The 18,941-nt window shown below is 34.4% G+C and overlaps 1 protein-coding gene across 1 annotated transcript; it reads left to right on the plus strand.

Annotated features, from left to right (window-relative positions):
* The first annotated feature begins 7,946 nt into the window (after nucleotides 1-7,946).
* LOC137397562 (carbohydrate sulfotransferase 12-like) lies at nucleotides 7,947-15,165 on the plus strand. Its single transcript, XM_068083854.1, has 4 exons — nucleotides 7,947-7,987; nucleotides 11,285-11,462; nucleotides 12,884-13,046; nucleotides 14,948-15,165. The coding sequence occupies exons 1-4, from the start codon at nucleotides 7,947-7,949 to the stop codon at nucleotides 15,163-15,165; spliced, it is 600 nt and encodes a 199-aa protein (XP_067939955.1).
* Nucleotides 15,166-18,941: the final 3,776 nt, after the last annotated feature.

Here is an 18,941-nt window from a genome sequence, read left to right on the forward strand (position 1 = left end):
ACTGCAATTCATGTGACATTGCACAGAGTGAAGTATAGGGGTGAATGCGTGAGTTCCACATCTGCTGCCAGATGCTTTTGGCAATGCAGTCGAAAAAATATCAAATATTACCTATGCCCTACAAAGGTGGTGATTAGCTGCCACACAAAGATGCTGCAAGAAACAGTAAAATGTCACAGCTTGAAACAACGGAGTAGTAAAATATGAATAAATTATGCAGTATAAATTACTAGATGCATCTGCTACAAATTGTCATCAGAGTTGTCTTCTGCTGTTTACTTTTTATTGGTATTAAAAGATAGAATTTATCTTATAAGGTAAGCACAAGGTATACGTATATATTTATATATATATGTATTTCTCAAAGTTTGCGTTTGGGTATGTGTGCAGTTCTAGCAGTAGCTACTAATATGTTGGAATAAAGAATCCATATCGCCGAAAAGATCTCGGACCCTCCTGTTTAGTTTGACACCTTATCAATTCAGCCACAGAGCTTGATGTATTCATTAAACAATATATGTCACTATATATGAGCAAATACGCTTGTCAGTGACTTGTATAGAACAGTGATAAAGTTGTCTTTCTTATAGTTAATGAATTAAGTCATTAGAATTGATCAATTGATGAACAGAAATGTCAGGGACTATTAACCTGCACACTGACATATTAATCAATACTTTATCAATACTGTAATAAAGGAGCTTATAGTCTGTGGAATCCTTAACCATAAACAATGGAGTAATAAAGTACAAACAAATTATGCAGATATATATATATATATATATCATATATATATGATGTAAATATATATATATATCATATATATATGATGTAAATATATATATATATATCATATATATATGATGTTAAAATATATATATGTATAAGTATTATATATGTATATATATATGAAAAAATATTGCTAAGAAATTTAACTTTTAGTAATTGCGCTACAAAGTTTTTTCGGGCGATGCACTCATCAGACGCAGTTGTACTAAAATGAAAAGCTTTACCGAATGTGCCGAAATGTCAGAAATGGGCTCGCTGTGTTAATCATGTAATTTAGTGCTAAGTGTAACCGATAAGATAACTCTAGCGTGTCTGCAATTAGAAGTCAATTCATTTCTTTTATTCAATGTGCCTAAGTGTGGTTTGCATATTATGAAGTATTTTTCTAGTAAACATAGTTTGCATCGTTTTGTTTTGTTGGTATATGGTTGTGCTTGAGCTAATATTCTCCATATTATGTTGTATGTTGAGGTGTTGTCTTTCAACTTCCAAAGTGCTTGCTCAATTCTGTGTGGTGTTGTTTGTTTTTGTGGTTAAACGAGGCTTTATGGTTGCTGTATCTAGTTGTAAATTCGGTTGAGCAAAGTCCTATGTTGGTCTCTATGTGGTTGTTTGTATGGTTGTTCACTGTTGCTTGATATATCACATTTTTGGCTCTGCATTTTCCTTCCAAAGGGCAGTTGTTCTTTTGTCTGCAGTTGCAACTTTTTTCGTTGTCATCTCTTTGTGGTGTAATGGTTTTAGTAAGGGTTTTGTTGCTCGCATCAATGATGGTTTTCATGTTTGGCATTACTGAGTTGCTCAGTTTTAAGGTTTGTCTATTAAATATTGCTTGGAGTGAGTGTTTCTTTGAGAAGCATGTCGTAACTATGCTGAAGAACTTTTGTCCGATATTGGTTGCAACATTGGCGCTGAATGGGAGGTTGTACCATGTGATTTTTCTTTGTCTGTTACGTTTTTTAGATTTTTTCATGTTAGTGTCATATTGTAGTTTGCTGTTGTATCCACTCTTATGGAGTGCTTCTTGGTATGGTTGCACTGTGCTGTTAAATTGTTGTTCATTTGATGAAAGTGCCTTTAATCGTTTGTTTATGTTGTCTGGTAAGTTTTTCAATATGGAAGGTGGATGGTTGCTTTGTTTGCGCACACATAGTATTGTGTTACCTGGTTTTTGGAAAGGCTTGAAGCTGTCATCTTGTAGATTTAAAGTTACGTCAAGAAAGTTAACTGATCGTTTGTTTGCCTCAATAGTAATTTTCAAGTTGTTCTTATTAAAGGGAAAGTAAACACAATTTACTGATGAAGGCCAACTTTCACCTTATTTGTTTTGTGTAATTTATTGCGTTTAGCAAAATATAAATTCTTTCTTGCAACATACAAATACTCAGAATAATATTTTAAAAACAAAAAGTGCCCGTACATTCACATATAACTACAGAATCTTTTTTCAATTGCATATTTTGCAAAAATCGGATAGATAACGCCATTGCGAAAATGAGTGTGAAACTGACTCGCCACTGGGAACACTGAATCCTAATTAATCATTTAATCACGAGACACGTAGCGTTTGACTTGAATCATGATCTAATGTGAGGGACATCGCACGTCTCCCGCAATTGTGACAATCCGGAAACAAGTGCACATTTAGAACACGTCTTTGATCGTCTTTGCTAATACACGTATCGCTAAAATGTTTCAACTTAAATTTATTTCTGTCGTTCTATTACATTCACAGTACAATGGCTAAAATACTCACAGCTAAAACAACCACTTACAGAAGCTACCCAATTGATGACAAAGTTGAAGATGGGCAAAGATATAAATATATCAGTGGTGAACTATTCAATGAGCGCAAGCGGAACAGACAGTCAGATTCATCATCATCATGTTCAACAACAATTAGTATAGCAACGACCACTGCTATTACTACCACTGCTTCAACTACAATTTCTTCCCCTACAACTGCCTCCACTGACGTCTTATCAACTCCAGAAAAATTTTGCAAGTGTGGCAATTGTTCTGACTTGCCGACAGCTACTGCAAAAGTATGTTGCTACACTGTAAATTTGGCAATACAAACTTTCAGGATGATCAGTATATTCCCGGTATAAATAGCTGCATCCTGCAGTCTAATTTACTAATTCATCAGATATTGGGGAAAGTTGCCATACAACTCTAATGGTTTAAGCACCAAAGTTATCTTGGCTTCAGAGAGGATGCTCTTCTGTTTACTAACATGACTAACTTAAACTACAGATACCATGCTTATAGAAACTATATAGATTTCGTCTACAAGTACCTTGGAAGAAGAAACCGGAAAGTTATTCCTTCATGCGTTGTTGCCTACATACGCACGATGTGGCCTGATCCAAATGGGGGTTATGTAGGCTCCAAAAATGTGGAATCGGAAGATGACGATCAGAATGATGCAAATGAAGTGGAGTTTTTTATTATGGATGAAGGAAATTAATGTAAGTTCAGTTGTGAGTTGAGCAAAATATGGTTTTTATAAATCTTTCAACTGAATCTGACAGCAACGTTACTTAGCTGATCTTCATGACTTGTACAGTGAATAAGGGATTAATGTATGGTTTGAGAAATAATTATATCTTAATCATTTGACTTGCGCCATGACATAAAAACATGTAACAGCTTATCTATCACTGCTAGTTTAATTCTTGTAAAATATCCTGGGTGATCAAAGTCTATTCGCTTTGGTGCATAACTTAATATGAGGCTGTGGAGGTTTTCTAAAGCACCCGTGTGTTGACCATGGTTCAACAGACGCGATGTGTTTAGCAGTCTCGCTTGCCCTAACGTATCACAAAGGACTTTGTGCCCTGCACTTCCTGGAATTAACCATTTCACCTTTCTTTCCATTTCCCTGTAAACATCAAATTATTCGTTGTTATTTTTCAAGATATTATAAATCTGCAAAGTTTTTGTTTATTCAAATGTCAACCAGCTGCAGAATATTTAATCCTTTGTACAATTTCTGTTTACTATTATGCAACAAATGACTACATATTCTTATATCACAAACCAAAGGCATTCTAAGTGATATATAAAATATTATATTACACATCTCCCTGTGCTTTGATATTTCTGAATATATTATTAGATTCAACATACAGCTTTCATGCCAACATTGGGTATAAATAATATATTTTTTCATCACTCACGGATCAATTGGTTCATGAGAGCACTGGATGAACTTGTTGTGTCCTAGAAAGCTCCTGTGAATATTAGCAACATGGTTTGTATACTTGCATGGGATGATTGCTAAAATTATAGAGGAAAAAATACATGCCGACACAAACAATAGCAAACTGAGGCCTAATTTAAATCTGAAATTTATTATTAGATTGTAAAAATTAGGTTTTCTTTTGATGAAACAACGTTACAAAACAAGGCAAATACTAAAAATATAATCATGCGGACTAATCGCTTCAAGTGATCTGTAAAGCCTATATCAGTAATGGTAGCATGAATATAACAATAATAATGAAATCCAAATTTTATGATAATATTAGTCATATATTTTATGAACAATTAGAGCATTTCTGACAATTCAGACCGAACAGAAAATTTACATTCCCTTACTAACTTTTACTCAGTAAACCAAGTTAACTCAATTGAATCAGGTTAACATCCAACGTAGTCTATGCAACTCAGCCTGAGTCTCATTGTCACCCAGTCATATCAAATCATTTCTTTGTACTAATGTACAGTACTACATATTTTGACTTATTATATTTATTAATTTATATTATAAAATAACTATATTTGTTATTAGTATTTATTTAAAATTCTTCATAAATTACTTACGGTTGAGGTTTTTCTGTTTGACGATGCTTTCTTGCTGTATGGTACAACACCATTAGGGAATGGAACCTCTCCCTTTTTCACTCTTAATCTTGTAGTTGTCCCAAATTGCTCCAAATAAAGCTGGCTCTTATGGAAGTGCCTAATGCACACGACCGCACTAGCAGGTAGTCTGCGAAAAGTTGAGTCGGCACGCTTTGCCTTAGACAGCCATAGTTTTGCTAAATTTGGCGACTGAAAGACAGGAACTCTAGAAAAGGTTATGCTACGACTTCTAGTGTCAGATTCTCAACTAGCAAAGAGACATCTACCCATCGTAATTAACTGACTATGGTTAAAATAAAACACATGTAAGATGCGTTGAATTACTAACGAATAAGTAAAGAACTCGTTACCGGTAACGGCTTTGTTAGGATTCAGTGGTGGTCTGACGTAAGTGCACCAAGATATATTTTTAACTTTGAACTTGCTAAACTAGTAGAAATATCTGCTAAAATTTGTTTTCGCGTTCAATTAAAATAGTATTATGCATTACCAATCATATAAAACAATGTTAAAATTATGTATTTACTTTCACTTTAAATATGTTGCATATTAGTTTTTTAGGTAAGCCTAGGTTTTTTGTGTAGAGTTCTCTTTTTATATGCTTTTGCACCTGCTTTTAGTTACTATATATATATATATATATATATATATATATATATATATGTATATGTATATATATATATATATATATATATCTATATATCTATATATATATATATCTATATCTAGAGAGAATCCTAGATGCAAACTGTGCAAATATGCACCTGAGACCATCCAACACATCATCAGTGGATGCAAGCAGCTAGCAGAAAACGCATACACTGAGCTGCATAATCATGTTGCAGGTGTTGTGTATAGAAGTCTATGTGATGAGTATGGCCTTAATAAACTACAATACTGGTGGGAAGCTTTTAGTAAAGTCAATGAAAATGACCGCGCTAAGATCCTCTGGGACTTCTACATCAGGACTGACAAGCATGTCCTAGCAAACCAACCAGATATAGTGGTGGTGGACAAGGAGAACAAGAGGGCTACTATAATAGATATAGCAGTACCCAATGACTACAATATAGCCAGCAAAGAAAAAGAAAAGGTAGAGAAATATCTCCTTCTTGGAGAAGAGATTGAAAAATGCTGGGATGTAAGAACAACTGTAATTCCAGTAGCCATTGGGGCACTGGGCGCAATAACACCAGCACATAAAATGTGGCTTGCCCAGATACCAACAGCAATCAACTCAGGTGAGTTGCAGAAAAGTGTGCTAGTCTTTTCAAATTGATAGTCAGTGCAGCACTTGAACCCAGTAAGGTGAGTCGGTTCAACTAAACTGTCAGTCTGATAGATAGTCCCAGCCCTCACTAGATCACCATGAGAACTTGTGTTTCATGTCACCATACTATAGCATGAGCCTTTAGTCACCGTCTGGTCAATGTAGTCGTCTGTGTATTTCGTGTTCTCGCCAGCTTGTGTAGTAGTCAGTGTTTTCACTACCTTGCAATGGTATGCAGTGCTGCCATTTTGAATAATGTTGGACTTAAAAATTGTCAACATTCAAGGAACTAGTTCATTCTCAGTGTCAGGTAACATGCAAAGTGGCGAGTCTAGGATTCTAAATTGTGCCATAGCATGAACTGTTTTACAAATCATTGGTGCTTGTGCTCTAGCTGCAGTGCAGAAAAAAAAATTTCAGCAAAAACATGCCAAATAGTAACATTGAATTTTCTTGTTAGTCAGCTATAATTATTTTCAGTCAACAGTTATTCAATGCGCCCGTCACGAGTGTGCAGTCATCCATGATACAGTCCAAGTCTGCTGTCACACTAATTCGATCATGCTTGCTGATAAGCTCATTGTCGCAAATTTGTGTAGTACACCCTTTAGCCTAGCCTACTGGCTTAGTCATTTCACTCTCTACAGTTTCCCTATCAGCCTTAACTGCATCATTAACTAGAGTTTTTCCTGTTTGTTGGCACAGCTGCGCTAAGAACTGCAGCAGTCTCACTAGCTTCAGTTAACTGCTCCTGATAATTGAGTTCTAGCACTCAACTACCACACCCACAGTGATAAAGTGTTAAGTAAAAGACACATAGTCCTCTCTAGTTTTGTATCTAAAAAGTGGATTTGTGACTGTTTATTGTTCTTGCTACTGTTTATGTATACAGCATTAGTAGCAATAAAAAAACGAAATTTCAACAAAAGTGCCAATCATGCTATAAACAAATTTGAACAGAGATTTTACAAGTTGTAAAAATTTAGGCATTATAAGAGACATACAGAAGTAAATTTACTCATAATATCTAGTCTCAAAATGTTCTATCTCTTGCTATGGCTGGTTTATTGCTGCGTTCTTTGTTTTACACGCTATCGATGACAGCTCAGAAACTGATGGCCGACTTTAAGTGACTACTTCCCAGTAGCCATTGACAATGTTAGCCATATTAGAAGCTCTAGTCTCGTAATGCTCCATCTCCTGTTATAATTGATTTCTTCTCTTTGACAATATTTATGTGTATTTATAGTTCTTGCTCTATTTATAGAGCTCTATTTAAGTGTTCTTTCATCTCCTGTTAGTTTTGCTCTACGGATTAAAAAGCCAATTAAAAGCTAAAGCGAAGCGAAGTTTATAACCCATCGACTAATCCTTTCAGCCAAGGAAGCTATAATAAACTTACTAAATATTTCTTTACTGCGCTGACTCAGTTTACTATGTTCACCAATCAAATCTTTCAAGTATTATTGTTTTATTGATACTTAGCGGTTATTCAAAGGGCTCAAGAGTAACTGATGCGGGTGCACCGTGAAAGAAGTAGCATTGACATTGCTTGTTATCAACAAAATATAACCTACCTAGAAATTCATGTCACATAGAACTGTTACTCACTGCTAGTACGATGGCAGGGCATAAGGCTGGAATCAATAAAACAGCAATCAAAGTTTTTTTCGTTATACTAGGATTACAGTTCTTGCTTTTTAAGCTACTGGATATAAAATGGCAACCAAAAGGTTTACACGAAAAACCAAAGACGATTGAACTGATTGTGGTGAAAACTCCGAGACAAGCGCTAGAAATAACGAGCCAACGTGAATCGTACTATAACGCAAGCAACTATTGGGCTAAAAAAGTCAAGCAGTCATGTTCATCCCATGGACTTCAACAAACGAATTTCTCAAACGAAGAGATAATATCTTTCGGATTACCTGGGTGGGTTTGGATGATATCTCCGCCTCATCATCTGTTTTATTGTGCGGCACCGAAGTGCTCAAGCAGCACTTGGAAGACGTATATCATGGAGGATGAAGGCCGCACATGGAAAGGAAATGTTCATGAGTAAGTACACCATGTTCAGAAACAATGGAAGATGATCATCTAAGGTGATATGTCTCCAAATAATATAGACCTCTTTATAATTGTTAATAGTCCACGACTTTTGAACTGTACTTTGGTCAATAATTTATGGTGTGGGTACAAGATTTTAAGATATGGGGTCAAGAGTTCAAGGCAAAGAATCGAATGTTGAATGTATGGGCTCAGTATTTTTTCAGTTGAAGTCAATATTTTAGAAATGCGGTCAATAGTTTAAGGTATGGGGTCAATATTTTATACTGAGGTTAAGATTTAATGGTATGGGTCAAAATTTTACGGTCTGTGGACAGTAATTTAATATTTGTGGTCAACAGTTTAAGTTATATGGTCAATGTTTTAAGATCTGGGGTCAATAGTTTAAGGTACGTGGTCGATATTTTAAGATGTGTGGTCAAGAGTTTAAAATATGGAGTCAAGAGCTTAAGATTCTAAGCACATTCATCAACCTTAAAAGTAACGTATAAAACAAACAACTACGACTGATATTGTAGCTTTTTGAGTAGCATAATGACCACTATTGTTAGAGTAGATGTTCTACACCTACTCCTTCTTTTAAAACTTTCAATACATTCAGCTTTGTGAAATACACGTAAGGCTGACATGCTAAGTTTTCAATTGGTTCACTCTGACCTAAAAAAATTATACTATATTAAATGGTACGAAGTTTTATTTTTCAATGCCTTTTTTGAAGCTATAAAGATAGTGAGAGTTTAGACTAAAGTTTTTCTTTTTAATTTCATTGGAGGCCACAAACTTAAATAGAGTTAAAAAAATATAGAAATAACAAATACAAGACTATTTTTTTATTATTAAGAACTAATACACAGGCAGTCCCATGCACTGTGAGAGATCATCGTGTATAATAACTATACACACAATCATTCTTAGGTGTGGGAAGATGATAAAGTGGTGCAGTAGTAACATGCTTGGATTTGAAACAGTAAAATGTTGTGTCAATTCCTGCGCATGGCAATCTCTTTTCTAACGCTTTTAGCATGATTTCAAACAGTCAAGTAAATATGGCTCTTATTATTAGTAAGATTGCTGCTGCCATTCTGTGAGCTACTGCTTGCTGATGTCACAGTATTATTATGAATCAACATTGTGTATTATCTTAGCATATCTACATTGTATTTTATTTACGCGTTATAATGAGCATTTTTATTTGTTATGCTTAGTTCGGACCAACGTCATTTTTTTGGCGTGGGGAGTGTTACTCCATGCTATGCAAGCTCATGCAGGCATGTGACTGGTGTGAACCAACTAGCTATGAAATCTGAAGATACGTGACTAAATCTTGCTCCCACTCTACAAAAGCATTGAACTGTGCGATCATGGGAGGATGCAGCACTTTATTTATAATGCAGCACATAATTTATAGGATGCAGCACATCATTTATACTACAATGGTTTGAATGGGTATTATTTGTATCATCAGTATTTATAAGTAGTTATAAGTACGAATAACTATTTTATCTATTATATTTATCCAAAGTGCTGTCAGGTACTTCACGTTCTACTAATACCACTAATGGTGTGTCCAGAGCATGTTTCTTATGACATCGATATAGAGACCAGCTTGTATGTGTTTGTTAAGAGTTTTTCCCTACTGCTTGAGCTTCTTTGATGAAAGAAGATTTTTTTATTTTGTTTTACTCTGTTAGTAAAAGAATAAACCATAAGGCCAGCATGACATGACAACTACATTGGTATTGAAAATGCTTGGAATGCCCATCTTTGTTTATTAATATAAAATGATGCAAAAAGTAATGATATAGCACTACTGGTACTACTGCTACTATCACTACTACTACTACTATATACTACTCCTACTCTATAATACTACAACTGCTACTACTATTGCTACTACTACTACAACTACTACTATTACTACTACTGCTGCTATTACTGTTACTACTACTGCTGCTACTACACTACTATTACTACTGTATACTACTATATACTACTCCTGCTACTACTACTGCTATGTACTACTGTTACTACTACTACCACTACTACTATTATTACTACTACTACTACTACTAATACTACTATTTACTGCTACTGTTACTATTACTACTACTGCTACTACTATTACTACGCCTACTACAATTGCTACTATTATGGTTACTCCTACTACTGCTACTACAACTGATATATACTACTATTACTACTACTCACTACTATTACTACTGTTACTACTACTATCGCTGATACTACTAATACTACTATTACTAGTACTACAATTACTACTACTGCAACTACTACTATTATTACTACTACTAATACTACAACCACTACTGTTACTACCAATAGTGTTTTACTACTACTACTGCTTTCACTAGTATTTCAGATAAAAAGTCTAGCTATACCACATTAGTTTCTAAAAAAGCATTTATGCTACCACTAGGCAACTTTTAATGGTTGCGAGTAAAAGTCCAAAAGGCGAAAACTATTTTATTAACATAAATTATGCTCAATGATCTATTGATTTAGGTAAAAAATTTGTTCAAGCTGCAGAATCAGAAAGCAAATAGCTTTAGTTCTTAGCTTTTGTAGTATTAGTTTTCACCCTACGACAGTTTTACACAGATTTAAGTAGGAATGGTCTTTTGAAAGCAGCGAAATTACATTCGATCCACTCTCAGGCAACAGTGTTGACTGATTCCAATAATATCTGGCATTTATGTCAAATTACTTAGTCTAGTTTTTACTGTCAGCTGAGCTACAGCCCTGCCAGAAAACCTTTTATTAATGACTTGTTTTTCTGATGGTAACGTAGAGGTGGCCTCAAACATCTGCCAAAAGAATAGGCATCCATCCGAATTGGCATACCACAAATATCTAACTCCATTTCTTCTGTTTAGCATTATTCATATAAAGCTGGTGCAATTAGATTTTCAATGCTGTTACATAAACAAATTAAAATATTATACTGTTGGCCTTAATCTTTAGGCTACTTGATGTGTTGGTGCTTACAGTCTCATGTGCTCCAGGTCATTTTAGTTTTACCTAACAAATGGTAGCAACCATGAAACTTCAAGTAGTAAATAGTTTTTAAAGTTTACAGTTATTGATACATTTTATATTTATAAATATGTATACATGAGTGAAAGCGTAAAATCCAAGCAGAGTTTTATCTAAAGTTATAGTATGTTTTACTGATTTTAAATATACATATAAATACATATATTCATGCCATTATAATATATTTTTTATTACTGCGGAGTGGCGTCTCAACCAGTTGCATCTTTTTGTTAGAGCTGCAACTGAAATTGGCCTCAGCAAGTTGGCGAAAGAAACGAAGGTAGAGCGTGACTATATGAGCTTCTTGGATGTGTACCGCCCCACCAACCGACTCATCATTGTTAGAAACCCTTGGGCTAGGCTTGTTTCAGCATATCAAGATAAAATTGTTAAAGAAAACTGGTCTCTCAAGGTGATTATATCAGTGATCATCATGTTGTGTAACCATATGGGTAGTTGTGTGTTATAACTTATGTGATATGCATACTAGTGATCATAGAAGTGACAACCCAATCAAAATTAAGCTAGACATAAGAGGTGTTTGGGAAGAATGTAACATCCTGGCAGTCAAATAATCTCAAACATTAAAAAGTTATTGTGTACATTAGAAAAATATATTTTCTGATAAAATTTGCTAAAATATTGTGCTAGTTCATATTTAAAGTGAGAGTCAGCTTCATAAACACACCAGTACAACTTGTTTGTGATTAACCTGTGGTACTGATCCTGCTGAATGATTGCTGATTGTTTCATCGAGAAAATACTATCTTTCAAAATAAAGTTGTCTGCCCTTGTGCAGGCCTTGCCACTGTCATACCACGTTTAAAGCATATAAATTACATTATTTTTTATCATATATTTCAATACATCAGAGTCTTGGCTTTCGAATGAGCCATTGTCTGACATGGTGAGACATTGGTTGGTGTTTGTAGGATTTCCCCAGAGTTCTACCGCAGAAATGTTTTTATGGTATGAGCTCGAAAATTTTGACGTCACAATTTTCATATTCTGTGTTGTGTGCTCTTACCACTTATTTTATTGCTTATCGCTTATATTTATCAAGTGCGATAAAGACTCTAGTGGCAGGCGAAGGTAGGACAACTCCAGAGAACTAATGAAGATGACAAAGGAATCAGTGTCATTAGCTCTCCATGTACAGACTATTTCTAAAATAAATAACTTTGATTCCAAACACCATACTATGTTTTCCCGATGATATTATGCACATGTCCTCTCTTTTTATTCTGATGTTGAGGGGCACGACTGAGACTAATTAATTTCAAGCATTGAGTGATCTCGCGAAAGTGCGATTGATATATAGTCCTAGGGCCATGCGACTGCAGGTCACAATTTAATTGATGTGATTTCTTTACCTTTATCAACGACAGTCTATTTATTGAAGCATAATTAATTAACCCAGAACATGTGTTTGTATTGGTCGGGCGTTAGCATGACCCCCCCCCCCCCCCCCCCCCCCCCCCCCCCCCGAGCCTTGTTGATTATTTAGAATCCTAGTTTATTATTAGCGCTCTCTGGGTTTAACAGCACCGATTGTCACAAAAAAGCGCAGCCTCAATGGCAGCGAAAGGGATCGACTACCTAAGGCTAAATAATAATTATGACATCACATTGTGGGAACCGCAACCAAGTGTTTTTTTATTGCAGGACATACTTTTGACACCCTGTTTTCCATAGCTTTATTATTCTTTGTGTATTAAATATAGACTTTGATGTATTGAACTATATAATAAAAAAATTATATAATTTATGTGCTTTAAATATCTGTTCCATGGCCAAAATGCACTTGTTGATCGATACCAACTTATCTTTCAGCAACTATGTGTTGAAGGAGAAAAATTTTCAGAACCAAAATCAGCTACTTTTGCCATGTTTGCCGAGTGCCTAGCAACAAGTGACAGAAAAGTTATGTGGAACTCTCACATACACCCATTCACATCTTTGTGTGCGATTTGTCACATGGACTACAATATTATAGGTATGTTCTAGGGTGCCTGCTATCTAGGGTACCTGCATGTGTAAAATATAAATAGAACTTGAAAATTTAGTAAAATAAATTGTTTTGTCCAACTATAGCTATTAAAGTCTTGGATTAAATGCTCACCACTTGCTGTATCTGAACTCACAGTGATTACACCCTCAGTCTTCCAATCCTCGTGCTCAACCACTGAGCTATACAAATCCTATAAATATGTTGCACTTATCCCATAGTGCATACTGTACACATACAGTGCAAGATTCACTCCAAATGTATACTTTTTGAATTATAAGTAATATTACCTTTTGCACTTTTTATTTTTTGAAATAGTGTAAAAACTAATATTTTGCTACCATCACTTATTTTTTTACTTCTAGTTTTTAAATGTGCCATTTCTATTTCAAGTGTGGGTTACATTTCTATATCCAGTTTTTCTTAAGGTTCGATTTATAAATCGGTAAAGGGAAATATCTTTACGCGGAGAATTTTATTATTTCAAAAAGGGATTAGCCTCTACATTCTCTTTCCGTTCGGTCAGACAGAGTACCAGACAAAGACAGTCCGATATCTCATTTTTACATCTGTACCAGTATCGAGAGGTACCAGTATCATCGTATTCAAAGTTTTGGCTGATAGCATCTGCTAGAACAGTAACGTTTTTATACACACACACTTTTATGCACGAATTGTTATTATTAGTCATAAATGCAAACTGAGTGAAGAGCTCAAGAAGAGCAAACTCTTTTAGAGTCTAAATCCAATAAGAAGTGCATTTTCATTCCTTAAAGTTTATTGCATAACCTGACAGGTGACAGATGACATAACCCGACAGGTGACAGATGACATAACCTGACAAGTGACAGATGACATAACCTGACAGGTGACAGATGACATAACCTGACAGGTGACAAATGACATAACCTGACAGGTGACAGATGACATAACCTGACAGGTGACAGACGTTTAGTTTTATATAATAGATACTGCTAAATACTTGGCATTGCACAGATAATAAAAAAGCTTTTTGCACAAAATATCAAGGTTTATAAAAATAAATATTGTCTAAAACATCATATCAAAAGAAATGTGTTTTTGGATTTTCAAAAAAATTTATACAAAAATAAGAAGAAACTAAAAGCGTTTAAACATGAAGTAATTAACAAGTAATGGCTAGATATAGTCTGTTCTACTACAAAGAGTTCAATAAAAATATTTGATACTGATACAATTAATACAAATTGAAAAAACAAAATAAGAATCATGAATATGTTAAATTAAGAATAACAATGAGTACATAGAAGTGTGTGTATAAAAAGATTACTGTTGCTGTAGAAGCTACTCATCAAAATTTTGAATGACGTGATGCTGGTACAAACATAACAATGAGGTATCGGAATTAAATACATCCTTAAAGCCTGCCACTTAGCCAAACTTCTTTGTTTGGCTAAGTGGAGGGAGAACGCAATTCATGAATTATGCGGAATTGATTTTGTAGGTCACGATAATACCCAAGCAAATAATCTAATGAGGTTTTGTGATGAACTCGGGTAATGAACTCGACGCTCGTCTGTTGAGTTTGACAATGTTTGAAATGACATTTAATAAAGATAGTTGGTTATAAAAAAGTTAGTTTCAATTGAAATTAATAGAAGAATAAATTGGAAAACATAAATAAAGAAAAGAAGCGAGTTTTGATAAAATAAGCCAGAATAATATGTAGCAGTAAAGGTTGATATAGCATAGTGATTAGTTTCTGTATCACCAGTTTCAGAAACTCCGAGATCAAACCCTCCGCGAAGTGAAGTCCACATAATTTATCTAGAATTTCAGTGCTTGAACTGCCCACGGAATACATGATCTGTTACAGTTTGAGACTAAATTATGTTTTTATTCTTTTTCAGTGAGACTAGAGGACATGGAAGTAGCTGAACCATTCATTTTAGACCAGCTAAAATTTAAACTTCACCCCAAATACCAGCCTCCAGCCAAAGGCATGTTTAGCAATACTTACTCCGAGTTCTATTCGAATATCCCAGAGGAGACTATTTCTCTTCTCACTGATATTTATAAGGATGACATCAATTTGTTTGGTTATCCAGAAACTCCATTTGAATGGTAACACGCATAGAAACAGGAAGCAATGATACGGATGTTTGTATTAGTATCTGAGCATTTGCATTTATACCAGCAATATGGCTTACTAGCATTTTAGCAAGAAACAACAGAACAAATGAAATAGTCGGTAGGATTTATTCAAAATATCTTTTTCTCGATATCTTACTGTCCTCCGATATCTTACTGTCTTTTAATAAACTGGTGCACTTTTAAGGTCAACTTCCCTCCAGATCTGCTAGCATTCACAACCATTGGTAAACTCTGCTGTGTTTGATTAGACTCCACAGCAAGGAGTCATGATCAGGTGTGTCTTAAGATTAACTTGCACAAACTTTTATGAAGAAGTAATCTGACTGTCAGGATGTTTCAGGATTAAAATCAATAAAACTTGTACACAGTGAAATAGCTCAGATCAAATGAAAGTGCTACTATGAAACCTTTAGTTGCAAAGAGACCGACTGATTAGAAACGTGCAATGGTGCACTTTAACCGCAATAACCGATATCAACTACAGCAATAATAGAAGTTAATGACTTTCTCGCGCATATTTTTCTTCTGAGCATTTTAATCAAAATCATATTTGTTTAATTTTAAATTGTAAAACATCCTGGCAGTCAGATTACCTTAAACATCAAAAACAATCACAAAGGATAGAAAAATACTGATACTTTCGGGTAGAAATAGTAGAATTTTGTGTAAGTCTATCTTTAATAATACTGTTAGTAACAGAGTAGGCAGGTCTGTTACTAAAACTACAGAGTAGGCAGGTCTGTTACCAAGACTAATTTATTGGTTTAATTTGGAAGCCTAGAGGAAGTTTGTTAATTTGTTTATGTCAATTATTGCTAACAATCAAGTATGCACTATTGTCACCGGCTGCATTATCTCTAGACATCTACTATGTGATGCTCATAACAGCCTTCCAACCATTTGCCAGCATTTTGACTTGTCTATTAATTTGCTTTTTTCTCCTGCTTGCCAACTTATTTGCTTGATTACCTGCCTGCTTATCCATGCGTTTATTTTTTATCCTCCCACTTTTTCGGTTTCCTGGTTGTTCATCTTTCGGCCAGTTTGCCATTTGTTTATCTGGTCTTGCATTTGCTAACAAATTGTTTTAGCTACTGGTTAGTTTGACTGCCCCACATATGTATTTATCAGCTCAATCTTGGTTCACCTGGTTAGATTGGTCACTGAATTATTATTTAGCATATCTAACCATCGGCTTCTGCACAGCTATTACAGCGTAGATAGCCTAAGTTTTAATTAAAAGCGCAGACAATATTTTTACGCTGCAAGAAATTGTACACCAGCCCTGCAGTAGCAATTCTAAGTGAAATTGACAAATAAATCTGCAACTTCCATGAAACTTAATTCTAAACAAATAGGACTAATAAATATGCGAGATATCAATGTTTCAAATCGAAAAATCTATCTTGGCATTGAAATACTTAGTCAGGCTTGAGACAATGAATAACTAGATGAATTATTTTTCTACTAGAGATATCCTTCACTATTACTACTTCTTTTACTACTACTATAACTACTGCTACTGTTACTGTGATTACTACTACTATTCTTCCTATGACAGGTACTCCTACCACAACCGATACTACTAGTGTCACTTCTAGCACTGCTATTACTACTACTACTACTACTACTACTACTGTTACCACTACTATTACTACTACTATTACTACTCGTATAACTACTATTATTACTAATACTACTAATACTACTAGTATTATGACTAATATTACTACTACCTCAACTACTACCACTACTTCCGCTGTTACTATTACTACTATTATGAGTACTACTATTTTCATTACTATTGTTATTATTATTACTTTCACTAGCACTTACTGTCTACAGCAAGATTGTAAATCTTGAGTTACATGAATCTTCAAAAGTTGCTACTTTTGTTCCTTTGAAATTCCTAAAATTATGCTACGTAAAACATTTTTCAGACATCATTTTATAATGAAATTTAATTAAGAACTGTATCGCAATTTTCATAATCGATACATGTAATTTTTTATTTAATAAATAAAGCTCCTTTAAACTAATGACTACTTTTTTTATAAAGAATTATCTTCTTTTTCTTTAGCTTAATTTACATTTGAAAATGTAAGGATCCTGGTTTTGCGGTCAAAAGCCATAATGAAATTTTCTGTAATCTGTTTGTTAACCTTTGTTGAATTTACATTTGTTCAGACTTGTCTACCAGTTGGTAAGATCTAAACCTGTGAAACTAAATCTTTTATCACCTTAAATAATTCTGGGTTTATTGAAGACACCACAACTCTACCTAGTGTACAGGTCCTCAAGTAGAAGCTACAAATGATACTTTCTGCTACAAGACACATATATTTTTTATAGTATTTTATGTTTCATGAGGTAAACAATTTTTGACAGCTAAACCAATACTTTTGACCAATAGAATAATGCATTGTAATCATAGAATCAGCATGATTATCAGTGACATGTTCTACAGAGCCAGCGCTCAGCTGTCTAACAGCAGACTTGAAATTGAGTGTGTGACCTCAGATCCAGAACTATTAAATGAGAAAGAAAAAACTTAGTCCTGTATATTATTGACTGTTTGTTTTATTTATTTCACGTAATGCTAATCATGCAACATTGAAAAAACTTTAAAAACAAGTTGCTTTGTTGGATTGTTGGCTTGGTCATCGATTTTAAACATACCAGAGTTTTTTAAAAACATGAACCGTTTAGCAAAATTGTTGCCACTGACACTCTTCATAGCTCATGTGTGTCCCACAGCAACCATCTGGCTGACATTACAACAATACAGTGTATATTAAGTATAAGGACTATCAGGGTATTCAAATAATTCTATATCAGTTCTATAAAATAATTAAACTCTTTCAATCGTTTTATTTGTAATTGTGTGACATTGTCATAATACTTTGAGTATGTGTTGGTGTACTTGCCCTTAGCAGGCAGAATATACTTAACATTTCTGGTAAAATTTAATTTGATGATAATGAATGAATCTGTTGCTTCAGATCCTCCATTTTTGCTAAAACTCAATAACAAATAGACAAACTTGAGGCGATGTTTACACTCTCAGGCTACATGGAAGCAGTAAATATTCTCAAAGTCAGCGTAGAGCGAAGAAAGGTGAAGACGGTCTTCTAAACAATGTTGGTTTTTTGTAGCTTGCTACATATAACTTCAAAATAAATGAGAAAGCTTAATATAAAACAGGCCAACAAGCAAACTTTAATTTTTTAAAGAACGCAATGGAGCCATTAGAAATATTTTTTTGTAATACATTCCTCTGGTCTATTGCATGTATTTAATCACTTCTCTCTGGCTGTCATTTAGCAGAAAAATGTGACTAACTTGACAAATTTGACTACTTTTACCTTATAAGCAAGTATTACAATGCACAGAAAATGTTTTGAAACACTAGGAATTAGGCTCTCTTTTGAATGAAAGAGTAACTCCGAAAATAAGAAAAACATAAAATTTTATCTTTTTTATTTTTCCTCTTTTGCTATTTACAATGTAAGAAATTAAAAACTAAAGGAAAAATTTTTTGATGCAGCAACAAAAGTTGTCTTCGAAAAGGTCACAAAACAAGCAGAAAAAACTGATCTACTGTTGGTGACTCATGTACTGTTGGTGACTCATGTACTGTTGGTGACTCATGTACTGTTGGTGACTCATGTACTGTTGGTGACTCATGTACTAGCGGTCACTCATGTACTGACTAGCTGTTGGTGACTCATGTACTGTTGGTGACTCATG

The sequence above is a fragment of the Watersipora subatra genome, chromosome 5 (assembly GCF_963576615.1).
Source record: "Watersipora subatra chromosome 5, tzWatSuba1.1, whole genome shotgun sequence".
NCBI classification, from domain to species: Eukaryota; Metazoa; Bryozoa; class Gymnolaemata; order Cheilostomatida; family Watersiporidae; genus Watersipora; species Watersipora subatra.